General features: G+C 54.1%; 1 protein-coding gene across 6 annotated transcripts in view; it reads left to right on the top strand.

The window, feature by feature from the left end:
- Positions 1 to 1,474: 1,474 nt before the first annotated feature.
- The window catches only part of Ldb3 (LIM domain binding 3), a 62,809-nt gene continuing 41,105 nt past the window's right edge, over positions 1,475 to 23,178 (top strand). For 3 of the 6 annotated variants that reach the window (XM_059274146.1, XM_059274144.1, XM_059274148.1), the window contains exons 1-6: positions 1,475 to 1,548; positions 1,667 to 1,785; positions 11,201 to 11,352; positions 11,784 to 11,859; positions 17,926 to 17,948; positions 19,023 to 19,226. In XM_059274146.1, the coding sequence (XP_059130129.1) occupies positions 1,693 to 1,785; positions 11,201 to 11,352; positions 11,784 to 11,859; positions 17,926 to 17,948; positions 19,023 to 19,226 (548 nt within the window). In that variant the 5' untranslated portion in view covers positions 1,475 to 1,548; positions 1,667 to 1,692. Of the gene's footprint in view, positions 1,549 to 1,666; positions 1,786 to 11,200; positions 11,353 to 11,783; positions 11,860 to 13,539; positions 13,899 to 17,925; positions 17,949 to 19,022; positions 19,227 to 23,178 lie in introns of all 6 variants that reach the window. The other 3 variants (XM_059274145.1, XM_059274143.1, XM_059274147.1) reach the window with 1 other exon arrangement.

The raw sequence follows: 23,178 nt of genomic DNA, 5'->3' as shown, positions 1-23,178 counted from the left end.
GGATGGGATGGGATAGGATGGGGCAGGGTGCTGACCTTCTAGCCCATGCAGGTGGAGTTGCATGGTACAAAGAGGAGGTAGCAAAACAAAGGGAAAGAGGGCAAGTCCCTCCCTGGCTTCTGCCAGTTGCTATTTTTGTGACCTCAAGCGAATTATTAAGTGACCCTGCAACACCAGCACTCTTATGTGCCCTATGTACGCCGGGCTCAGAGTGTAAGGCTGGAGTTGTGGCAGCTAGGAAATTACTTACATCCAGGCCCGCATTGAGTCCTCCAGGTTAGGGTCTTTGAGAAGGCCAGCAAGAAGCCAACCCATCATCCATCTTCCCTGAACCTCAGTTTCCCGAGCTGGAAGCCAGAGTGAACCTCGATCTGTCTCCAGACTACATGAGATCTGAAGTCTTTCTTGAGGGGAAGGCGGGCTTCTAGGGGCATCTTAATGAGAATGGCGGCGTGCTGGTTGAAGCCCCAAAGGGCCAAGGCCCCCAATCAGAGCACACTGTCTCTGGGGTACAGGCTGAGCATGCCACACATGCTTCCCTTCCCTGTCCCTTCTGGCTCCATGTCCTAGCAGCTGAACAAATGGCACTTCTCCCTGCCCCCTGTCATTCCTGCGCAAAGGGCATGGCGCCTGGCGCGCAATGCTGGCAGCTGTGGCTTTCCATGCTGCTGTCAGGTTTTCCAGGGCACAAATGAGACGGGCGAGCCAGGAATAACTGCCTGGGCCTCAGAGGGTCTGGACGGGTGGGACAACCCCAGACCTGGCTTTAGACCTTTTCCCCAGGGGTCAAGCAGCACCCCCTTCCCCAGGCCAGGGCTTTGGAAGATGTCTACGGCCACTAGGAGCCATCACCTGACATGAGTCTCATTAAAATGAGTCCAGGCTCCAGTGGGACCCAAGTCCATTCCCTGTGTGACCTTGGAGAATGTTGAACTTCTCCGAGCCTCAGCTCTTACAGTCCAAGGTGGCAGCCCCACAGGACCCCAAGGAAATCCGTGTGAAGGGCCCTTTTCTGAACTTGGCCATGTTCAAAGTACTACCATTACATGGTCATTTTTATGTCTGGTCCCATAAAAGTGACCCGGGAGCCAATCAGCACTCTTCTGAAGATTTTTCAGACCTGTGGAGGCTAAGCTAAGTCCAAGGCCCCGCAGGGCCCCACGATAGATAAGGGGCCAAATCGTGGTCCTTCCCAGAACAACAGAATAGCAAAACTCCTACCCAGAAGAGGATCCAGAGTGGACCCACTGATTAGAATAAGGGTGCGTGGGCTCTGCAGAGGGCACAAAGGGGGCCGGTCCTCCCTGCCTACCCCTTGGGGATGTGTGTTCTGGGTGCCTGACACCCCTCCCCAGGGACTATATTAACCGTGTGAGTCATGGTGGACTGGCTGGGAGGCCACAGGCAGGCGGGCCCAGTGTAGGGTTACAGTCCATTTATGGGCGCACCAAGGGCCGATATCAGTGTCGATGGCATTCGCTCTTAGCTATTCTTAGGAGCCTCCCGGGAGCTCTGCACAGCCTGGCCAGGCAGCAAGGGACAGAGCAGGCAAGGCCAGGGGTCGGGGTTCTGGGGCCGGGAACAGAGCTAGGAGCAGAGACATGGGCTGGAAAGATAGAGTGCACGAGCGTCCTCTTACCTGACTCTTCGTACTATTTGTCTGCAGAGAAGGCAGCTGCTGTCAGCACCAGTATGTCCTACAGTGTGACTCTGACAGGGCCCGGGCCCTGGGGCTTCCGTCTGCAGGGAGGCAAGGACTTCAATATGCCCCTCACCATCTCCCGGGTAAGTGCACATTGCCCACAGCCTTATTCCCAAAGGGGCAGGGCATTCTTGGAAGAGGGCATGCTCATCATGTCCATCTGTCTGTCAGTCAGTCAGTCTGTCTGTCTTCCCCAGGGCTCTTGGAAAGCAGAGCCTGCCCTATTCCTGGTCTGGAATCTAGGACTGGACTGGTCTGATCTTGGCCACAGCTGAATTTGCTCCCCCCCCCCCCCAGCTTGTTCCCCGGACTTTGCCCACCTAAGCAAGACGTCATGGGCAAATAGCTGGCATTTTGAGCAGAGGAGGAAATGCTGAGTTTGCAGGGTGGGTAGGCTTGTGGGCAGAGAGTGCAGGGCCTCCCTAAGCCCTTCACTAGCAGGGTAGGCTTGGGGTATTCCCAAGCTTGGAGTCCCTCCCTAAAAGCAGGTAGCTGCTTAGGAAAGAACATTCCCAGCATAAGGTAGGCAGGTACCAGGCAGGTGGGTGGACAGATTGTCGTCCCTGTTGCCTTGCTGTCATGATATAAGTCCAGGCTAGACTGATTGCTGGTCTCTAGTGTCCCCAGACCTAAGACACCAACCCCTCCTCTCCCTGCCGTAGTGGGCCTGGCAGGAACCTCACACTACCTGGCTCTTGGGCTGAGCCCTGTCTTCCTCATTCGAGCCCAGGGGTGCCCGTCTCACACCTTTGCCCTGCTAGGCTGGGGCAAGGGCCCCTGGGTCTTGTAGTATATGGTGAGAAACAGCTCTGCCCAATGGAAATGACACTGAACCTAAGGTGTTATGAGGGTAGTTCCCAGTGGTTGGAGAAACTGAGGCCCAGAGATAAAAAGTAGCCATGCTTGAAAGGAAGAGAGGAGGGTCTTTATTGCTATAGTCCAAGCACCTGGGCCATGCCTGTTGCTATCGGCTCAATACTTGTTAGATAAGTACCCTACAGTGCTGGTAGATCTGGGACGGAAGGCCCCGTGGCTTAGGGTACTGAGAAGCACACAGGGAACAAGTATAACCTGCTTGGTGGCTGAGCCCCTGGCAGGACTGATCTGGGCTGGCTTAAGGGGCAAGGTTAGACTCCAGGATGTCACTGTGAAGTTGGAGGGTGGAATCAGGTATAACTGGATGGCTGTTTCTTCCACAGAGTGCCAGAGACTTGCCTCAGACCTGGGGCTAGCACTCAGGGGTAGTGGGGAAGCCTGGAAAGCGCTTGACAGAGGGGCAGGGCCCAGTATTTCCACTGAAGCAGTCTTGGTCCTTAGACTACCTTTAAGCTGGGCACTTAGAGTGGCCTTTGGGGAAGGACGTTGTCCTCACCTCTCAGCTACAGATCTGAAGTCTCTGCCCTCCAGACCTACTGCCCTGAAAACCACAGGGCCCCTATTAAGAGGACACCCTAAACCATGTACATTCTGCTTGACGATGTGGTGACGTGTGGGTATGTGAGTCTAGTGGCTACCCCCAACCCAGGCTCTGCACAATCCCGACCCCCATAGCTACAAGTTTCCTCCCTGTATAAGATGGGGCCTTTCGAATCATCCTCCTGTGCCCTCCGGCCTCCTATGCCTAGGATTGAGCCCACCGTCCCCAAGGCTCATTGCTGGTGTGCCCTGCTCTGTCTAATGGGAACAAATTCATCTCCAGGATCAGTGGCACCCAGAAAAGCCAATGACCTCACTCAGGACCTATGCACCACCTGGCCCCGGATGGCCAGGGCTTAAATGGCAGCACAGAGGCTTTAAGCTAGACAGCAGGAAGAACATCCTCATTCAAGAGGGGGTAGTTGGGGTGTGCTGGAAGCTAAAGCTGGGGAGACATTTAAAAATAGAAGCCAGGGCATTGAGAGATGGGCTCTTTTCTGATACATATCTCAAGTCACCTGGATCAGGGTGGTCCCAGCAATGGTGGTCAGGTCGTGCAGTCTCCTGAAAAATACAACTAGTGGGCCACAGATACAGTGGGCTTTGGCACCCCCGGCTTGGGCATTTCAGGCCCAGTGCTGATGGTAAGATAGGCTCTGTGAACACTAGGCCTGTGGCATTTGCTGCCGAGGCTCACAAGTACCTTCTAGACCAGAAACAGTCCACTCACAGACACAGCACCAGGACTCTGCCTATCTACAGCAGTCCCCTGCTTCGGGCACAGTCACTGCAATTGTGAGGGGTGATCAGGCAGGAAGTCTGGGGTCACCAACTTGGAGCCCAGCAAACTAAGGCTTGCACGGGGTAGAGATGCCCATGGGTAGCACTCACGTGTCCTGGCACGGTTTAACGCCCACGCCTGGTCCTTTGCCTGTCAGTCTAGGCACTGGGTGAAGCTGGCCTCTCTCAAAAGCAGGTATGTGTTCCTCCCAGGAAGAGCAGCTGCCACCTGCATGCTGGGTGATAGCTTGGCTATCCCCTTGCCCACAGCCTCCACAGAGGCACTATGACGTCAACCTGAGCAGAAGACCCACCCCCAAGACCCTCATTCAGTGAGCTTAAGCCTGAGAATCTGCAGAGATGGGGTTCAGGAGGGACACTCTAGGGAGGAGCGCAAATGCCTTTATTTATCCTGGACAGGTGCAGAGGCCTGCAACCTGAGCTACGCTCTCCTCCACCCCTCCCCTACCTTAGCCAGTTCTCCATGAAGCAGAGTTGAGGAAGCAGATCAACAGGTCCAGCCCTCACCGGGGCCCCTGCCTCTGGCCAGACGCTGGAGCTAGGTGTGGGGCCTTGCCCCCTTGTGGCTGGGGCACCCTCTGCCTTAGGAAAGAAGCAAGTGTCTTTGTTCAATTCTGGCACAGCCTGAATTGTCTCACCTGTGAAATGGGACAGTGCTGTCCACACTTGGGAGAGTGCAAGTGTGGGAAGGAGGCTGGCTATGAGGCTAGTGTGCAAAGAGGCTGTGGGCTGGGTCAGGCCTGCCTCCTCCTTGGAAGGCCTTTGCTCTCAGGACCTCCATCCTACCTGGCAGGCTTGCCTGGGCCACAGTCCAGAGGCCTTCCACCTCCCCTCCGGTTTCAGTTTCAGCATTATTGAACTCTCCTAGCTAAGGTGGGGACGCTGAGAGCAGAGAACCCATGGGAAGAGAACGGAGGACAGTGTGAGACTATTCTGGGGGGTGGCTGTGCTGGCAATTCCTGGAATTCCCAGGCCCCTGGAGCGAAGCATCTTGAGCTGTTCTCGGCAGCGCCCAGCAGTGCTGACAGGCCGTGCTGTTTATAGCTCTGCTGAAGGTCAGGCAACCAGCTATCTAGCTGGAAGATAAGGAACAGTCCTATCTGGAGACTGCATTCTTAGAGGTGCATCTCTCCAGGTCCTCCTGTGACTCAGACTCACCTCTGACCCCTTGAAGGCCCTGAAGGAAGCAGACCAGAGGCCCACTGGTCTGGGAGGGGTCCTTGTAGGTCCCCGAATCAGAACACAAGCCAAGGGCAACTCTATGGGCAGACAGAAATCGGGGCAGATGATATGGGGAGACGGGAGACTGTGGGGACAGCAGATATGAGGAGTATAGAGGCACCAGGGACAGGAGGAAGTCCCCTGATTGTGAAGGCCCTCAGGTCCTTACCTCCAGGCTTCCCAGTCCCAAACATGGCTTCTCCACTCTGCTGGAGCCAGGGTCCTGCTTTCATGGGAACCAGTCTTGGAAGCATGAAGCCGTTTTTCCAGGGCCAAGTACACACAAGAATACAGGGCAATTTGTTGGAGAAACAGAGAGGAACAGTGTCAGGACCTGGAGAAATAGAGGAAGACCTGCAAAACACACACACACACACACACACACACACACACACACAGAGAGAGAGAGAGAGAGAGAGAGAGAGAGAGAGAGAGATCATTAGTATGTGTGGACAATTAGTTGCCAAGGCCAAGTGTTAGAGTGTGTGAGAGATGGGATATAGAAGAGTGGGGACCTGTGGTTACTTCTTGAGGGAACTCTGAGAGCATGGAAGGGAGAGAGGTGAAGTGGGAGCTATTTGGACAAGCAAAGCAGGGCATAGGAGAGCTTGGCTTATTTATACGGCAGAGATGGAATAGAGGTTGAGACCTCTGGGAGACAGAAGTTTCCAGAAAAAGGCCGAGGACTGGGTCAAGGCCCCAGTGGAAGCCAGATGGGGAAAGAGCCAGCCTGGCACATGGTCATTTAATCCCACAGGGTTTAAATGCACTGAGGACTTTAGGGGAAATCCCTGCCAGGCTTCAAAGAAGGGCCTGGGAAGGTTTCACTCCTTCTAGGCCTGTTACCTGCCCTTAGCCAGCTCCACCCCACCTGACAAGTCACACGGAGAAGGAAGGCAGGGCCTATGTGCTTCTGAATATGGGGAGGGATGCTAAAAACGCCTGTAGAGTCCAGGTGCCCCAGAGAGGCTGCTGGCTGTCCTCCCTGCTTCCAGGGAGCTAGCGGGTCAGGAGGTCACAGCATGGGAGCTTTGAACCGCTGCATGGCACCTTGTTTCCCTGAGACCCTGGACAGAATCTCTGCTATTCCACCACACCTTTCTAGGAATAGTAGGCTTGCTCAGGACTGGTCACTGGGGGCTGACGCCTTGCCTTCCACCTTCTGTCCACTCTGTCTTGTTTCTCATGGAACCCTGGGGTACAGCCATACTGATCACACACTGCTGTGCCCCAGTGAAATCCTTGACTTCTCTGGAGCTTCTAGGGAGAAGGAGGTTAGAGTCAGAACTTAAGCTCCCTTGGATTGGAGATTCCATCAAAACCTTCTCAGCTCTGCAGCATCCTTATGTCACAGCCTATTTGATAATGTAATCCTTGCCCTGCGCTCTGGGCACTCACTGGAATGCGTGAAGTCAACCCAAAGCAGGCTTAAGTTGACCCATTCCATTGTCCACATGCTTTCCTTTGTCAGCTTCCTCCTAGGCATGACAATGGCCATGACATCAGCTACCCTTTGACTGCCCCCGGAGAGTGGGCTGTGCCTTGCAAATCAGATGTGTCCTCTTGAGCACCATGGCATTTATTCCTCTGTTGTCCTTGCCCGGCTCACACATATGGGGTCAAGAAGAGGAGTGCTCTGGGCACGAGGTGGGCAGGGTTTAGGAAGACATCTGGGACTTCAAAGGCTAGTGACAGCAGTTAGTCTTGTTGTGTCACCCAGAGGGTGGAGGACAGTGCTTCTGGGACCAGCGATGTGGAGTTTCTTAGGGTCACAGCCCAGCAAGCAGGGCCTGAGTGGCTAGTCTTGGGCCAGTTTGTCCTTGGTGTCCCACCATGAGGGCCCTCTAGGCTCTGCTTAGTGTTCAGATCGACACTGAAAAGTGACTGTCGGCTTGAAACAATTGAAAAGTTAGATAGGAATGAAACACTCATCCAGAGAGAATTTCAAATGCTCAAAAAGATATAGAAAGACTATTTTTTTTTTTGGTTTTTCGAGACAGAGTTTCTCTGTGTAGCTTTGCGCCTTTCCTGGAACTCGCTTTGTAGACCAGGCTGGCCTCGAACTCACAGAGATCCGCCTGGCTCTGCCTCCCGAGTGCTGGGATTAAAGGCGTGTGCCACCACTGCCCGGCTTTTTTTTTTTTTTTTTTTTTTTTTTTTTAAAGCAAGTGTCTCCAAGAACGTGTGAGCTTTGAGTCTTTTCTGAGACAAAGTCAACAGAAAAAGGAAGGTGTAAAGTTAGAGAAAAAACGCATGAGCTAAACTTTTTTCATGAGCCCTGGGCTCTAGGCAACGGTCCAACAGTGCCAGTCCCCTCCCCCAGCCAGTTAAGGCTGCTCCTGTGGTGGAGGGAAGGGATCTGATGGTCCTTGGCTGTCTTTAGCATCCCTGCCTCCATCTGGCCTCCTTCTCTAAGGACACTTGAGCAGAAAAGAAGAACATCTCCCTATATGTGAATACCCCTGCTTGAGGGACATTGAGCCCTGCTTGGGGCAGCCAAAGGCCAGGCCAGCTGAGCCCTGATGGGCAGACACAGATGCAGGGAGACTGACGCCAGGAACAGGGGGATCCAGCCTAGTGGCTCCCTCTGGAATGTTTGGCTACTGACCAGGCCCCTGGAGGAAGGATTACCCCAGCCCACACACGCCTGAATATCAGACAGGGCCAGGCACAGGGAAGAATAAGTACAAGTTGGCCACGCTCTAGGGAGAAATATGTCACCAGGCAACTCTAAAGACATGGCATTCCTGATGGCCTGCAGCTGGCACTGGCTGACCGGGCCCGGCCTCCTTTGGATGTCATTCTGATGCCCTTGCTTACCCTGTCATCATGATCTGAACACTCCCATCCTGCCCGGCAGTATCCCTTCTGGCTTTGGAGCCGCACCCTTCTGTGTGAGCTTGGTAGCTGCTTCCCTCTACCTTACCCCAGACTATTTGCTACAAGAAGCAATTCCTTCTCCACAGATAGTTAGAAGCATCGGGGGTATCGTCCTGTAGGGATGTCCTGCTATGGAGAGCATTTTAAGGGATGACATACCACAGGGCAGCTTTGCTATGAGATATCTTTTCCTAGGAACGTCCTGCCACAGGGTAGCCAGTTGTGGGGCCTGGGCAGTCCGCTAGGACAGCGTGGTGCTGGAAACTTTATCCCGGGTGTTTTCCTCTGCCTTTGAAGTGCTTCTAAAGTAAGATGGCTTGGTGGATGGAGAGTCGTGAAAGTGAAGTGTGATAAAGTGGAAGAGTTGGGTGTTATGGTTGGACAATGATGATGATAATTGGGTGTTCATGTTTTTCAGCTTAAAGATTACTGTAGTAAGTTGTTAGAGATAGCACAGCCCTGCGCAGAAAGGCAGGAGGCCAGGTGTACTTTCTGCATAGTAGCAAGAGGCCTCTGGTCTAGGAAAGCATCTTGGTTTTTCCTCACGTGTGTGTGTGTGTGTGTGTGTGTGTGTGTGTGTGTGTGTGTGTGTGTGTGTGTATGAGAAGATAACTTTGGGTATTGTACCCCAGAAGTCATTCACCTTGTTTTTTGAAACAGAGTCTCTCATTGACCTGGGACTCGCCTATTCAGGGAGGCTGGCTGGCCGACAAGCCCCAGGAATCCATCCGTCTCTGCTTTCCCAGCACTGGGATTATACGCATATACCTACACCTGTTTTTTAGTTGTGTGCCAGGGCTCGAACTCGGGTCTTCCTGCTTGCCCAGCAAACACTTAGGGACTGAGGCATCTCTCCAGCCTCTGTCAGTATTTTTCAGCTCTGCATTCAAGACAGCAACACACTTCTCTTCCCATGGGCTCCCTGCGGCGGCGGGCTAGGGGATAATGATGGTATTGAGGGATAATGACGGTTCTATGATGCCCCTCTGGCATCTGGAGAGTGAGCTTTGCAAATCAGGTGTGTTTTCTTGGCCATGGACGCTTTCATTTACTGTTCTTGCCTGGCAATTTGGGGTCCAGAGAGGAATGTTCTGGGCACAAGTGGGCAGTGTTTGAGAAGACACCTGGAGTGGGGTGTGATGGCACACGCCTTTAATCCCAGCACTCGGGAGGCAGAGGCAGATGGATCTCCATGAGTTCGAGGCCAGCCTGGTCTACAGCATGAGTTCCAGGACAGTCAGGGCTACACAAAGAAACTTTATCTCGGGGGGGGGGGGTGGAGGAGAAGACACCTGGGACCACAAAGGCTGGTGACAGCAGTTGGCAGTTGGTCTTGTCATCACCCACAGGGTGTAGGACCAGCTCTGGGACCCGTGATAAGATTACAACAAAATCCTTCATTCTCTGGGCACAATGACTGCAGGGCACCTTGATGTGTGTTTAATTCCCTTTAAGGAACGTGGAAGGAGGCTTCCATCCATGCCTAGAGCTTGAGCAGAGGCCCACACAGGCTTGGTACTTGGAACATAGGACTGTCCCCAGGTCTTCTGTGATCCTCTTTCAGGATGGTCCCCAGACCTTAACCAAAATCCAGCTTCTGACAGCATAAATGGCTAGTCTTATTCCTGCAGCACAGACAGGAAGGTGGGTAAGATGTGGCCAGAGACGCCAAGAAAACTTGGGCAGGTAAGGGGAGGAAGCTAAGCAGCAGCAGCCTCCAGCCATCTGGGCAATGGGGGAGGGGGGCTCAGAGCCTCCTGTTTCCCGTGATGTCATTGACGATAAGGCCAGTGCCACATTCCATGTGGTATCACAGAGGGACTGCCTGCTGTCACAGGGTCAGCTCCTGAAACATTTCTGTGCGTATGTACCACACACTAATGGGCTGTCGTGTCCCCCCGCCCCCTCCGGCTTGTTCCCTCAATCAGTAACCATTCCATGAAACCACTCTAAATGATGTCACCAGACCTTCCGGAAGTTTGCATCTCAGAAGATATCGCTGTGGGTAGGGTCACCACAGCACTCTAAGTACTGTTACTAAGGGGCGGCTATGCAAAACCTGGTATTGTGTATGATGTCATTGAAAGTTCAGCGTGAGGCACCACGGCTTCTTCCCATGTAACAGCGGGTATAGCTTTCCCAACACCCCATGCGGTGTTTCCAGAGTGAAGTCTCAATGGCGTTCCATGTGGTCAAAGATGGAGCCTCCAGACATTATTTTTGGTGTGGGTCACAGGAATGAGGAACTAGCTTTGTGATTACACTTTTCCTCTCATAGGTATGCAGGTAGCCAGAGAACCTTTAGCCTACCTCACGTCACAGTCTGCCTTGTTCTCACCCAAGCAGGGCTGACGGCTCTGGTAGTTTTCTGTGTACCTGTCCCCGGCAGCGTGGAGCACCTGGTGCTTGGATGCTTCTGTGAGGGGACAATTATGCTGCCCTTTGGTCTGCCAATGCCTGGAATGACTAGGGGCAGGGAGGTGCTAAGTCTCACCCTCGTTTCTGGGACTGGAAAGTACTCTATGGCTTTGCAGGGTGTGGCGGTAATAGGTTAATTGGTATAATATATAGTCTCCACATGTCAATGGCCTAGCACGGTGGGAATTTATTCCTCGTTTAAGGAGCCTGACATACCACGCCTGCTCCAGGTAGTGACTCTGGGATCCAGGCCCTTTCCAGTAAGCATTTTTGGCTATCCTTCTCTCGAATATGTGGTTTAGTAGTCAACAAGCAACGTGCAGGATTCTAGTGGTGGTTACTGAGGAAATACCTGGCAGTGGTGTGTGATACGTCCACCAGCATTCCCCTGGCCAAAGCTGGTCCTTTGATGGCCGTCGAAAAGTCCTAGGAAGCTGGACGGTGGTAGCACATGCCTTTAATCCCAGCACTCGGGAGGCAGAGGCAGGTGGATCTCTGTGAGTTCGAAGCCAGCCTGGTCTACAGATTGAGTTCCAGGACAGCCAGGGCTGTTACACAGAGATCCCCTGTCTGGAAAAACCAGAGAGAGAGAGAGAGAGAGAGAGAGAGAGAGAGAGAGAGAGAGAGAGAGAGAGAGAGAGGTGGGGGGGGGCTTGGTGAGCAGCCAGTGCCAGCCATTGGGAATGAACAGTGTAATGGGCATCTCCTGGGTACTACAGGCCATCCTTTCCTGACACGCCCTTTCTCTGCTGTCTTAACCAGATCACTCCAGGCAGCAAGGCAGCCCAGTCCCAGCTCAGCCAAGGAGACCTTGTGGTGGCCATTGATGGGGTCAACACGGACACCATGACCCACCTGGAGGCCCAGAACAAGATCAAGTCTGCCAGCTACAACCTGAGCCTTACCCTGCAGAAGTAGGTGGAAGCCCTCCAGAGGAGGGGACACAGGTTTGGTGTAGGCACGCGACGGGGACAAAAGAGAGGTCGTCCTCAGCATTTTCGTGGATCCAGCCCTGTGCTACAGAGGTGTACAGGAGGGATGGGCTGAAATTCTTGTCAAGCTACCATTGCCTTGCTTTACGGCAGTGGCTTAGGCAGAGAGCGTGGCCACAGTGCCACAGGTATATGGAGGGCTGGACCTGGAGGCCTTGCTTCCTCTTTCCTCAGGCATCCCTGCCCTCACCCCACGCAGAAGAGGCCCATGAGTGCTGATGAGAAAACCCTGGGGTTACGACTCCTTATCCTGGTCAAGCCCAGGGCCTCCCTTAGGAGACCTAGCGCATGGGTTGATGTGCACTTGGCCAGGTGCAAGTGTCCTCACTGGCTCTTGTTTCTGGCTTCTCTAGGTCCAAGCGTCCTATTCCCATCTCCACAGCAGCGCCCCCTATCCAGTCCCCACTGCCAGTGATCCCCCACCAGAAGGTAGGTGCTGACCAGCCATGGTTCCTTGCCTGCCTGCCTGCCTGTCCTTACCACTGCTGACTCTCATGAGAAGTGTTTGAGTCCCCTTACCTAAGACACATCGGGTTGTGGGGATACCTACCTGGACCTAAGACACCATCCCAGGTCCAGCAGCTGTTCTGAGAAGAACCCAGTTTGGAAAGCAGTGTGCTGGGAAGAGGGACAACCATTTTAGTCAAACAGGAAGCAGGCGTCTGTCTAGAGGGCTCTGACCCTCATCTGTTCCTCAGTGTCTGGGAACACTGAGACTAGAGTTGCTGGGAAAGGCCCCAGCTTGGGTCGGTCACCCCAGGAGGCACCCCCAGGTGTGAAGGGACCTTACTGGCCCTCAGGGTTTCTCCTCCACACAGATGCTTCCAGTTTCTAAGTGTCTACCCATCTCTCGCAGCTGCAGACCCCTCTGTCCACTAGGAAGGCTAGTTATAGTCCTAGAGGCTAGCCCAGGAGTGGAGGGGCAGCAGAGCCCTGGCCCCACATCTCACCACTAGAGCTAGAATCCTTCCCAAACCTTCTCTAAGTGTCTGAACCCTGTGGGCCCAAGGGTCTAACTTACACTTGGGAAGGCTGGTCCAAAGGCCTAACCTAAGCCTGGGAAGGCTGGTCCAAAGGCCTAACCTAAGCCTGGGAAGGCTGGTCCAAAGGCCTAACCTAAGCTTGGGAAGGCTGGTCCAAAGGCCTAACCTAAGCCTGGGAAGGCTGGTCCAAAGGCCTAACCTAAGCCTGGGAAGGCTGGTCCAAGGGCCTAACCTAAGCCTGGGAAGGCTGGTCCAAAGGCCTAACCTAAGCCTGGGAAGGCTGGTCCAAGGGCCTAACCTAAGCCTGGGAAGGCTGGTCCAAGGGCCTAACCTAAGCCTGGGAAGGCTGGTCCAAAGGCCTAACCTAAGCCTGGGAAGGCTGGTCCAAAGGCCTAACCTAAGCCTGGGAAGGCTGGTCCAAAGGCCTAACCTAAGCCTGGGAAGGCCTTCCCATAGCTCCCTTACCCATTCTCACACTACAACTGTAGACTGACTCCAGTCTGTCCAATGGGGAGACTGGACGGCAGGCGAGATGGGAGGAAAAGGCTCACAGTGGTGGTGGGGGGTCATAGATGGGGGAACTGGACAGAGGGCTGCTGGGAGAAATTGCCAAGGTAGACAGAGATGGCCAAATAGCCAGCTGCTTCCTTAGGCTCCCCTCTGTACCTCCACCCCAAATGTCAGCCAGCCCTGGTTATGAAGGGTCTTCTCCAGGGTGGGTCAGTGAATCAGCAGGCCTGTTTGCACTCACAGGGTACCCATTCAAAGGGAAAAGAGGCCAATAGACGGGATAGTGGTACCTTACTCTCCCCTGAGCCCCACATCCTCCTTCCTAGTCCTTGGGGACAGGCGTGGCTTTCTGGGAGGAGCTTGGCATTCTGTCCAGGTGGATGCCAGCCTCTGGACCAGGAACCACAGGCTTCCCTCTGTTGCCGCTCCTCTTGCAAAGGACCTTCCTTCCCAGTGGCCCATCTGGGTGCTTCATGCAGCAGGCTGCAGGCTGTGGGTGGTGGGCTACAGGTGCTCACACTAACACGTCTGTTTCAAGTCCACACGGAAGCACAGCCACGTGTGGCCCTCTAACCACTGTCTTCTCTCTCCCCTGCATGGTGCTGCCCTATGCCAGGACCCTGCTCTGGACACGAACGGCAGCCTGGCGACTCCCAGCCCCAGCCCCGAGGCGAGGGCCAGCCCAGGCACCCTGGAGTTCGGGGACACCTTTAGCTCCTCCTTCTCCCAGACCTCTGTCTGCACCCCACACATGGAGGCCCTGGAGCCTGCCCTTCCTCAGGGCAGCCCAGTGGCCAAGGCCAGCCCAGAGGGTGTACAGGGCTCAGTCAGCCCCAAAGTTCTGCCAGGCCCCAGCCAACCGAGACAATATAACAACCCCATTGGCCTGTACTCAGCAGAGACCCTGAGGGAGATGGCTCAGATGTATCAGATGGGCCTCCGAGGGAAGGCCTCAGGTGCTGGACTCCTAGGAGGGTAGGTAAAGGGCATCCTGCCATCTGGTCTGGAGGCACCTGGGTCATCAGTGCTCACTACAACAGCCTCGTCAGGTGGTCAGGGGGAGGAAGAGGTCTCACCACAGCCAGCCCTGCGCCCATGGGGTAGTGCCAGCCGAGAGCAACACCAGCTGGGATCCCACTGACGTTTGCTGTCAGCCATGCATATCATTGCTTTGTACAACCACTCTGGAGAGACATGTCAGCTTTTTTAGACATTGAAACTGAGGCTCAGAAAAGGTTAAGCTAAGGTCCAGATGTCCAGCTACTACATGACTGAGCTAAGCCTGCATATAGGAGACTCTGACTCCCCAAATCTTTACTCCAGGCCACATTCCATCCCATGAGATGACACTGCCCACTGCCTTTGGGAACTAAAGTTCTAAAAGAAAGACTAGTCCCCACATCCCTGGGGTTCCTACGGCAAGAACAGGGAAGAAAGCAAATTCTCAGCTGGACAGTGGTGGCTCATACCTTTAACCCCAGCACTCGGGAGGCAGAGGTAGGTAGATCCCTGAGTTAGAGGCCAGCCTGGTCTACAGAGTGAGTTCAAGGACAGCCAGGGCTACACAGAGAGACCTTGTCTCAAAAACAAAAAAGAAAAGAGAAAGAAAGAAAGGAAGTTCTCTAGTGATGAGAGTGGTCTAGGAAGGCTACCCTAAGGAGGAAGCGCAGGAAGTACCCAAAGAGAGACTGGGCAATGGTATGAGAGGAGGCCGTTTGCAGGACTGACCCAGGCTGGGTGGACAGCAAGGAAGCAGAACTCTGAGGAGAGAGGGTCTGTGGAAAACAACAGCCCGCCTCTGGCGCCCCAGTTTAGCCAGTGAGACTCCATGGGAGCAGGGGTTGAAGACATATGGAGCTAGGTTACTGAAAGCAGAGAAAGGAGGGATCCGCATATGAGCACGTATCAGCTGCCAGGTCTCCCCTCTGGTCTCATGGTGACTCTGCTACTGCCCTGTGCGATGGGTGTACTTATCTGATGGGTAGGTCTTTCTGGTCCCTTCTGGACCCTCCCCAGGCAAAAAAGTTGCCTTCTGGTTGACTGGGAATCCTGAAAGCCCACTCGCAGTGATGGCAATGTCTTCCTGGCTGAGCTCTGACTCTGAGCTAGGAACTGGCTCTTTTTTATTAATTAACTTACTTTATGTGTACGGGTGTTTTGCCTGCATGCTTATCTAAGAGACTGTTTGATCCCCTTAGGACTGGAGTTACGGACAGTCGTGAGCTGCCATGTGGGTGCTGGGAATCAAACCCAGCTCCTTTGGAAGAGCAGTCAGTGCTCTTAACTGCTGAGCCATCTCTCCAGCCCCATAGGCACTGGCTTTGTCAATAACTTCCGAGGTGGGCTTGATGTCCTTCATCTTAGCAAGTCAGATATAGTGTGAAATTGACCCCAGATCATAGAGCTAGTAAGAGGCAGACAGAAGAACAGCACTCAATCTGCCCGATTCCATCTTGATTTGAGATGGAACAGGGAAGCTAGGAGGTCAGGAGCCCTGTTCCTACCGCCATCCCCGCCACCCCCGCCCCTACCCCCTCGCCCAGACTCCCGGGTGCCAGTCCTTTGGTGCAGATGATGTCCAGAATCTACTTAGCAAATGTAAGAAATTCTCACTTGATGACCAGAGAAGCGGGATCCAACAGTGTCTTCAGTGGGAAGGTGGACCAGAGGAGGAAGTGAGCTCGGTGCTTTGTTCAAAGTAGAAGCTGATGTGGTCAGTGTTGACAGCTGTAGGCAGAGAGGGCTGGGACCTCGGCTGGCCTGAGGCCCCGATTTGCTAAGTGTCTCACTGCCAGAAAGCAACAGAACTGGCAGCTCCGTGCCCGTCTAGTGCGGACATGCCAGGCTCAAGGCTTAGACTCGGGGTACAGTGACTGGCAGGACCCTTCTGCAAGGTGGAAACCCTCACTTCAGTCTTTTTATTTTCTTAGTTTTTATTTTATTTTTACATGTGGAGGTGTTTTGTCTGCATGTATGTCTGTGCACCATCAGAAGAAGGTGTCAGATCCCCTAGAACTGGAGTTACAGATGGTTGTAAACTGTCATGTGGGTGCTGGGAATCAAACTCCGGTCCTCTGGAAGAGCAGCCGATGCTCTTTTTTTTTTTTTTTTCCTGGTTTTTCAAGGCAGGGTTTTTCCCTTTAGTGTAGTTTTGGTGCCTGTCCTGGATCTCACTCTGTAGACCAGGCTGGCCTCGAACTCACAGAGATCCGCCTGCCTCTGCCTCCCGAGTACTGAGATTAAAGGCGTGCGCCACTGCCGCCCAGCGCAGCCGATGGTCTTAACCATGGAGCCGTCTTCTCCAGTGTCCCCACTTCCTTCTTGTGAATAGGATCGAGATGGAGGAACTTGCCCAGAGTTATTATGTTGAGAAGAGTCAAGGTTAGGGACTCTGTTCTGTCATGCTCCAAAAGGAAGCCCCTTCCTTCCTTCCTCTCCTCTGAGAAGCCTGTGGCTTGATTCTTGGCAACTGGATCTCTGGGGAGACACGGAGGCAACCAGTGGAGATCAAGGACAGAAAGGCCTGAACAACCTGCAGGCCCCACTCCTCACCTGAAAGGCAACTGTCCATGGCCCCACGAGCAAGGCCCCTGAGCAGCCACTGCGTCCCTGCCTGGTGCCTCCTCCTGAGCTCTGAGGTCTAGCTCCTCTCTGAACTGTGTGTGCTGTAGGCATCCAAGCCTTGGGATGGAGCAAGAACTTAGCAGGGGTCATTAGTGTCAAAGGAGTTGGCTGCTGCACAGCGCAGAGGCAGCCCCCACCCAGTCAGGTCAACACTGCCCTCTGCAGGGGACACTGGGCTGCCTGGTCATCACTGGAGCTGACTCTGCGGCTGTCAGCACTGGCCAAACATGGAGAAGAAATGGCAAAGCCAAGCTGGCCTTTTCCTAATATAGATTTACTTGTGGCTATTTTCAGCATGGGACGACAGGAGGAATTTTATCAGCTCTGAGACAGTGGGGGACCTGGGCCTGAGCAGATACACCACAGGTTCTCTGGGGTTGGACGTTTTTGGCTTCCTAGCACCCTGATTGTGGGGTGACCAGGTCCAGGCTAACTGGGGCTAAGGTTCCCTCTTCCAGAGTTCGTAGTGGACAGATCTAGGCAAGCAGGCTATTTGGAGACGATGTCCACTTCCCTCCATGCGCTCTCATCTTGAGTGTTAGACAGGGCCACAGGGTCGGCCACCACAGGCATTCTACATTTAAAGAAGCATCATACAGATAATGCTTCCCCAAAGAAATTCGTATTCCAAGAGGCTCATTGTCCTATCAGAGTGAGGATATGCCAGGGGGCCCCTGCTGGGGGCTTTCCTAAGCAAGCCTTGGACATGCACTCCTCCTGGGCCTCCTCCTGCCTCACTGATGGCCCACAAGGCCTTCGGAACGGTCACTGGGGACTGTATCAACTCCCTACTCCCTGCTCCGGGAGGCGTGACCAGGGCTGCCGGCCTGTCCTTTGGGAGAGAGAGTAGGGCCCAGGGTCCGTGGATAATCCTGCTGCCCACAGAACAGCACTGCAATGCCTCCTTGGGGCATGAATGCGTAAGCTGTCCCTACGAACAGGGCTATGCTGCGGCTTTTCGCAGTTGGGGAATCTAGCCAGAAGGGACCCGGGGCCTCAGTCAGTCCTTCTTGAAGCAGCCACGCAGTCAGGGCTGTGTCTCAGCTCTCTCCAGGCTCTCCAGCCAGGGTATACCTATGGGATCCATGTACCTCCACAGGAGTTCTTGAGACAGGCATGAAGTCTCTTCCCCCTGTCAAAGCTGGGAGCACTGGGGTCCACCATAGAGGGAGTCCTGACACCTCCCACCCACACCAATGGTTCTAGCGACCCTGGTTCCTGGTTCTGCGCTCTCGCCTCCCTTACCTCTTGCAGACTGAGGTTTTCCCAGTGCGGCCTCCTTCACAGCCAGTCTGAAGACGGTGCCCGCCTTCGCACTCCCCCAGTAGAAGCCTCTCTCTGACTTCTCTGTCTTCTTTGCTCTTCCCTCTCCTTCTAGGTGGTAGCCAATTCTCCAGCCAAGTTAGTATCCAAGGACAGCATGTGTGTGTCCCCGTGTGCCGTTCCAGCATGCACCTGCCATCTGTTGGGTGTGGATGGCGTGTGCCTGTCGGCATGTGTGCATATATATGTGCATGTGTGAGTGGGGGTGCGTTGTGCCCTGGATGAGCCTGCACCGGTGTTTGCTGGAGTCTGGAGGGAAGCCATCGCAAGGGATGGGTGTCTATGGGATGGTCTCAGTTTCCCTCCCAATTTCCCGCTCCAGCAGCTTGCAGGTGAATTCAGGTGTGTGGGGGGTGCTGCACCGTCACTGGCCTGTGTGGGTCTGAAGACTTTGCTGACCCAGTGGGACCCCTGAGAAGGACTACATGTGATTTTATCTCTGCTTGGGCATGCACCTACCTGTTGAAGGGAAGAACCTGGATGGGTAGAGGCTGGCAAGCTACAGCATGCTGGACAAGGGGGGCCTGGGCAGCCTGAGCCACCCTCCAAGCTCACACACCGAAGGATCTGGAAGAAGAGTCCCAGGCCACAGAGAAATGACTGGCAGGATAAGCCCCTTCGCGGAGGAACTTTGCTCAGAACCTCAGCGTCTCCGAGTGTGCCCAGTGTGACTGCTTTTCGCCTTTGGGACGTTCTAGAATCTGCTTGTGCTGCTGCCTCTTCTGCCACACGGCCCAGCTTCTGTCCTCTTCCCAAGTCCCACTCCCCTAAACCCTCTTGTGTCTGCTTCTCCATGCTGCGGTGTGCCGTGGGAGTGGGCCCCGTGCCTGGTGCCCCTGCTGACCCTAAGAGGGAGTTCAGGCTGAAGTGGAGCCTGAAAGGGAGCTGGGAGAGTTGATTCAGGTGGGCATGAAAGATCTTCTGCACAGGGTCTCGGGAGAGGCCAAGGATTTTCCTGGCCACACCCAGACGGCCCACAGTGGGGGAACTTGGGTAACTTACTTGGGCCAAGACCTCAGCTTTGGGAGATCTCTCTCCACATTCCCACCAGCCTCCCTGGCCTTGATTTCCCATGTAACCATCACCCTGTTGCCCTCTCTCCTCCCTTCCCTCCTCCACCCCTCCCCTACCTTTCCTGCCCGCCCTCCTCAGCGCCGACTACCAGGAACGCTTCAACCCCAGCGTCCTGAAGGACTCAGCCCTGTCCACCCACAAGCCCATTGAGGTGAAGGGTCTGGGCGGCAAGGCTACCATCATCCACGCACAGTACAACACCCCAATCAGCATGTACTCGCAGGATGCCATCATGGATGCCATCGCTGGGCAGGCCCAGGCCCAGGGCAGTGACTTCAGTGGGTAAGCGCCTGCCAGCATCACATGCCTACGGAGGCTGTCAAGCACTTACGGGACCAGCTCTCTTCTCTCACCTAGCACCTCCCGGGTTCAGGCCCGTGGAGGAGGTGGACCAGCCTTCACCAGGGACTTTCAGAGTGTGTTGCCCTCTCTCTCTTCAGAGTCGGCCGCCCTGTGTTCAGCTGTAGGAGAAGGCGAAACGCAGAACGTTGTGTTTCCTCGAAGGGGTTGTGAGACCCTGCATGTCCCAGGCTTCATGAGAGGGGCTGGTTGGAGACTTCTGCGGTGCTCTTAAAGGAGCCCCGGGGACTCCCCGGGCCTCTTGTAACTAAAGCCATGCTGGGGGAGTGGAGGAAATTGTCCTGTTCTAGCAATGAGCGTCCGTCCAGCACTTGGTGGGTGGTACTGGAAGAGGCCGTGGGTGCCACTGGCAGTCAACCTCATGATGGGCACCTCTCTCCTCCTCTTTGCCCCAGGAAGCCTGGCTTCAGAGCTGTGGGGTTTAAAATGTCCTTGGTTCCTGGGCTTGGTCTACTCGCTTGGTTGGAGAACTTGAGGGTGGACTAGGGACGGAGCTGGTAAAAACTCAGAGGATGCTGGTACCAGTCAAGCGTTAACAGGGCCATTCTCTCTTCTGTCTCCTCCTCCTTCATTTCTGTCTTGTCTTTGTTTCTTTGTTTCTCTGTGTATCTCTCTTCTCCTCTCTGTATCTGTCTCTTTTCTCAGTCTTCCTCTCCATTGTTTCTTGTTTTGATGTGTCTCTCTCATCTGTTTTCTTACACACACACACACACACACACACACACACACGTGCACACATGCATGCATACACACACACGTGCACACATGCATGCATACACACACACCACAAACACACACGCACACACGCACACGTGCACACATGCATGCATGCACACACACCACAAACACACACGCACACACACACACATGCACACATGCATACACACACACACACACACACACACACACACAAGTGGGGGGCTGAAGGAGGAAGGCCATTACTTTTTTCTGCTGGGGAATGTCACAGTGCAGACTGTACCTCTAGGCAAAGACAATGTATTATCCCTAGATCAGAGATTCCCAGCAACTCAGGAGAAAAAGTCTAAGGGGATATTAAACTTTTTTTCTGAAACTATAAAAGCCAATACTGTAAGAGGGACACAGAAATGTCCCAGGAAGTTCCTCCAGGACAAGGACAAACACTTGTGGCCATTTGGTATACACACAGAGGCCAGAGGATAAGGTACCAGCTACATGTCCTGAGCTCCATTTTTGGAGAGTCTGGCCTCGTCTCAGAGAGGTACTACTTCCCATCGACCACCAGGGGGCAGAGGTTGTCCATTTTGCAGCCACTAGTCCGAAACCTGCAGAGTTCATGATTGCAGGCAGCCCCTTGGCAGACATCTGGACTGTGTTGATTTACTTAAATCGCTCATTCAAAAAAAAAAAAAAAAAAAAATGACCATGCAACTTTTAAAAACAGCCATTAGCTCATGTATACCCAGAAAAACAAATCTGCCTACTAAGCCCAAAAGCCAATGGGATTTCCTGTTACCATTTGTCACATGGTCCTTGGTGTGCCCTGAAAAGTAGTAGGTAGGAGTCACCAAGGGAAAGTCAAGTGGGAAATGATGGATGAACTGCTCATCACACTTCACTTTCTGCATACTGGGGAAACCATTACTTGATTTTGTTGTGGGGCACCTGTGGTTTGGAGACTATGGTGCTGTCGATTAACCTAGCTGCCTCTCACCCGTTCCCTACCCTTCCCTGCCTCTTGTTTTGCTAGCGTGCCTGGAAAGGATCAACCTTTCCCCTTCCTTTTAGCTCAAGCGCGCTGAGCGGCCGCTGCGATGGTGCAGTGAGGAATCCTCCTGACCATAGCGTGTTCCGTTTCTGCTGTCAATTTCCACGGTTCCTTCCTCACTGACAGTTTTCTTTTTCTCTCTCTTCTTCCTTCACCCACCCCACGCCCCTAACTCATTTCTGGTCCTAACCCCGCTCGCTCTCTTGCGTGCGCTGCCCCTCTGCTATCCCATGATGGATGCGCACTCGCGGCTGGGTTTCCTTCTGCTTGGCAGGGCGTCGCCGCTGGCGTAAGTAGACCCGCAGTGTCTGTCTGGTCATCTGTCTAGTTGTTGCAGGATGGTGTGTGGGTTTGGTGGGACGTGTCTGAGGACACGTGGTCAGCCCATGCGCTCTGGCCACCTTTTTCCTCACACCCACCTCGCGGCCACACGACATCCTCTGCAGCCTCCACAGGCAGATGCTTGTCTTTGAAGTCTACCCGTGTCGATGTGGCTATGGAAATCTAGCGGTGGCATCCACAGTGCGCCCATCCCAGCCTGAGGCTTCATTCCTGCCTTCTCCTTGCCAGGCTTTGGTGAGGTTTTCCCAGCCTTTCCCAGCTTCCTGGGACATGGCACAACTGGGGGTCAGAATGCACACTGGGCTGTTTGTTATTCAGTGCCAGAACGTTACAAAGTCAAAGGTTGCTCTTTTAGAAAGCCCAGAGCCCACAAGAACCAAAGAGATCTGGTTGTGCCCAAAGACCTCAGGAACCCTTACAATCTTTCCTGTATGAGAAACGGCTTTCTGCGGGAAGAACTAGAACCCAGTATTTCCTTTGGTTCTCGCGCAGCTGTAAGCCTCTCCCTGGATGGACCCCAGAGGAATCTGGGTGGCCCACAACCTATCTCCATCACAATCTGACAGTCCCTGGCTCTCTAGGCTAGAGAAAGCCTTCGGGAAGTGGGAACAGGGCTGCTCGCCCTCCATCCTTCTACTCTGCACCCTCATAACTCACCCTGAGCCGAGCCTAAGGAACCAATCCTGGGAAACTAGGCCAGTTCTATCCAGCTCCTCGCAGAGATGTATGGACTAGGGGAATCCTGTCTCAGCTAGCCAGTCGCCACTGGGACAGATGGAGCCAGGCAGGAGGGTGCGAGCTAGGGCATGCATGCCTCAGCTGGGCTGTGTCTCCATGTGGTCAGAGCCTCTGAGTTGTGTAGTCCCTGGTAGGCAGACGTGGCCTGTGAGCTTCCTGACCATAAAACACCTGACAGAAAGGACACAGGGTAAACCAGGAATGGTGGTACATAATCTCAGTACTCAGGGGAATCGGGCAAGGATGGCCACATAGCAAGACTCTGCTTCCAAATAAATAAAGAAATAAAGGTGAAGTAAAAACTAATAGTAACAGAAAGGAACAAAAAGGACATTGGGCTGGGGGCTGGGCCACCTAAGTTATCATCCAGTGGCGCCCCTGTCTACTATAGCCTGGCACTAGTCAGCTGACCTCTCTGGACCTCAGTTTCAACATCTGTTAGCGGAAAGGGCTAGCTGGCAAGCTGTTACTGCCGTAGGCCTGGCCTGGGCACCTCTGACATCTGAGAGAGAGTTTCTGGGCATCACAAATCCTCTCCAGGCAGCTGGAAATTCCAGCACCCAAGAGGCCCTGGGATCCCTGCCGGCTTTGATCTGGAGTTGAAAAACTCATTCAGCTAAGAATTTTGAGCACCTATTATACGTCAGACCCCGGGAGCTCAGGGACCAGGTTCCCCCTCAAAAGACTATGCCGCTTTGGGGCCGAGACATGGCTGCAGCCTCATTCCTTAACCCCTTTTCCACCTGCAGCTATAACTCCCAGTGTCCCTGCCCATCATGCCAGTGCTGAGCAAAATTTCCCGCCTTGTTTCTCGTCACACTTGGTTGTCAGGCTGTCTCCTGCAGCTGAGCCAGAAGCCCCAGGCATCTTGCGGCAGCTCCCCGTCTGGATCTGTGGGTGTGAGGAGGCCATGGGATGGGTCCCCAGCGGGTCCCTCAAGCAGGCTGTTCTCACCCGGCCCCATGCAGAGCTAGCTCAGGGGAGCTAAAATCACTTCAAGGGGAACTACCTTCTCCTTTCCTAAAGGGACTCTGGCCTGTGGGGTGG

The sequence above is a fragment of the Peromyscus eremicus genome, chromosome 9 (genome assembly GCF_949786415.1).
Source record: "Peromyscus eremicus chromosome 9, PerEre_H2_v1, whole genome shotgun sequence".
Taxonomy (NCBI): Eukaryota; Metazoa; Chordata; class Mammalia; order Rodentia; family Cricetidae; genus Peromyscus; species Peromyscus eremicus.
This window is presented reverse-complemented; position numbering and strand designations above follow the sequence as displayed.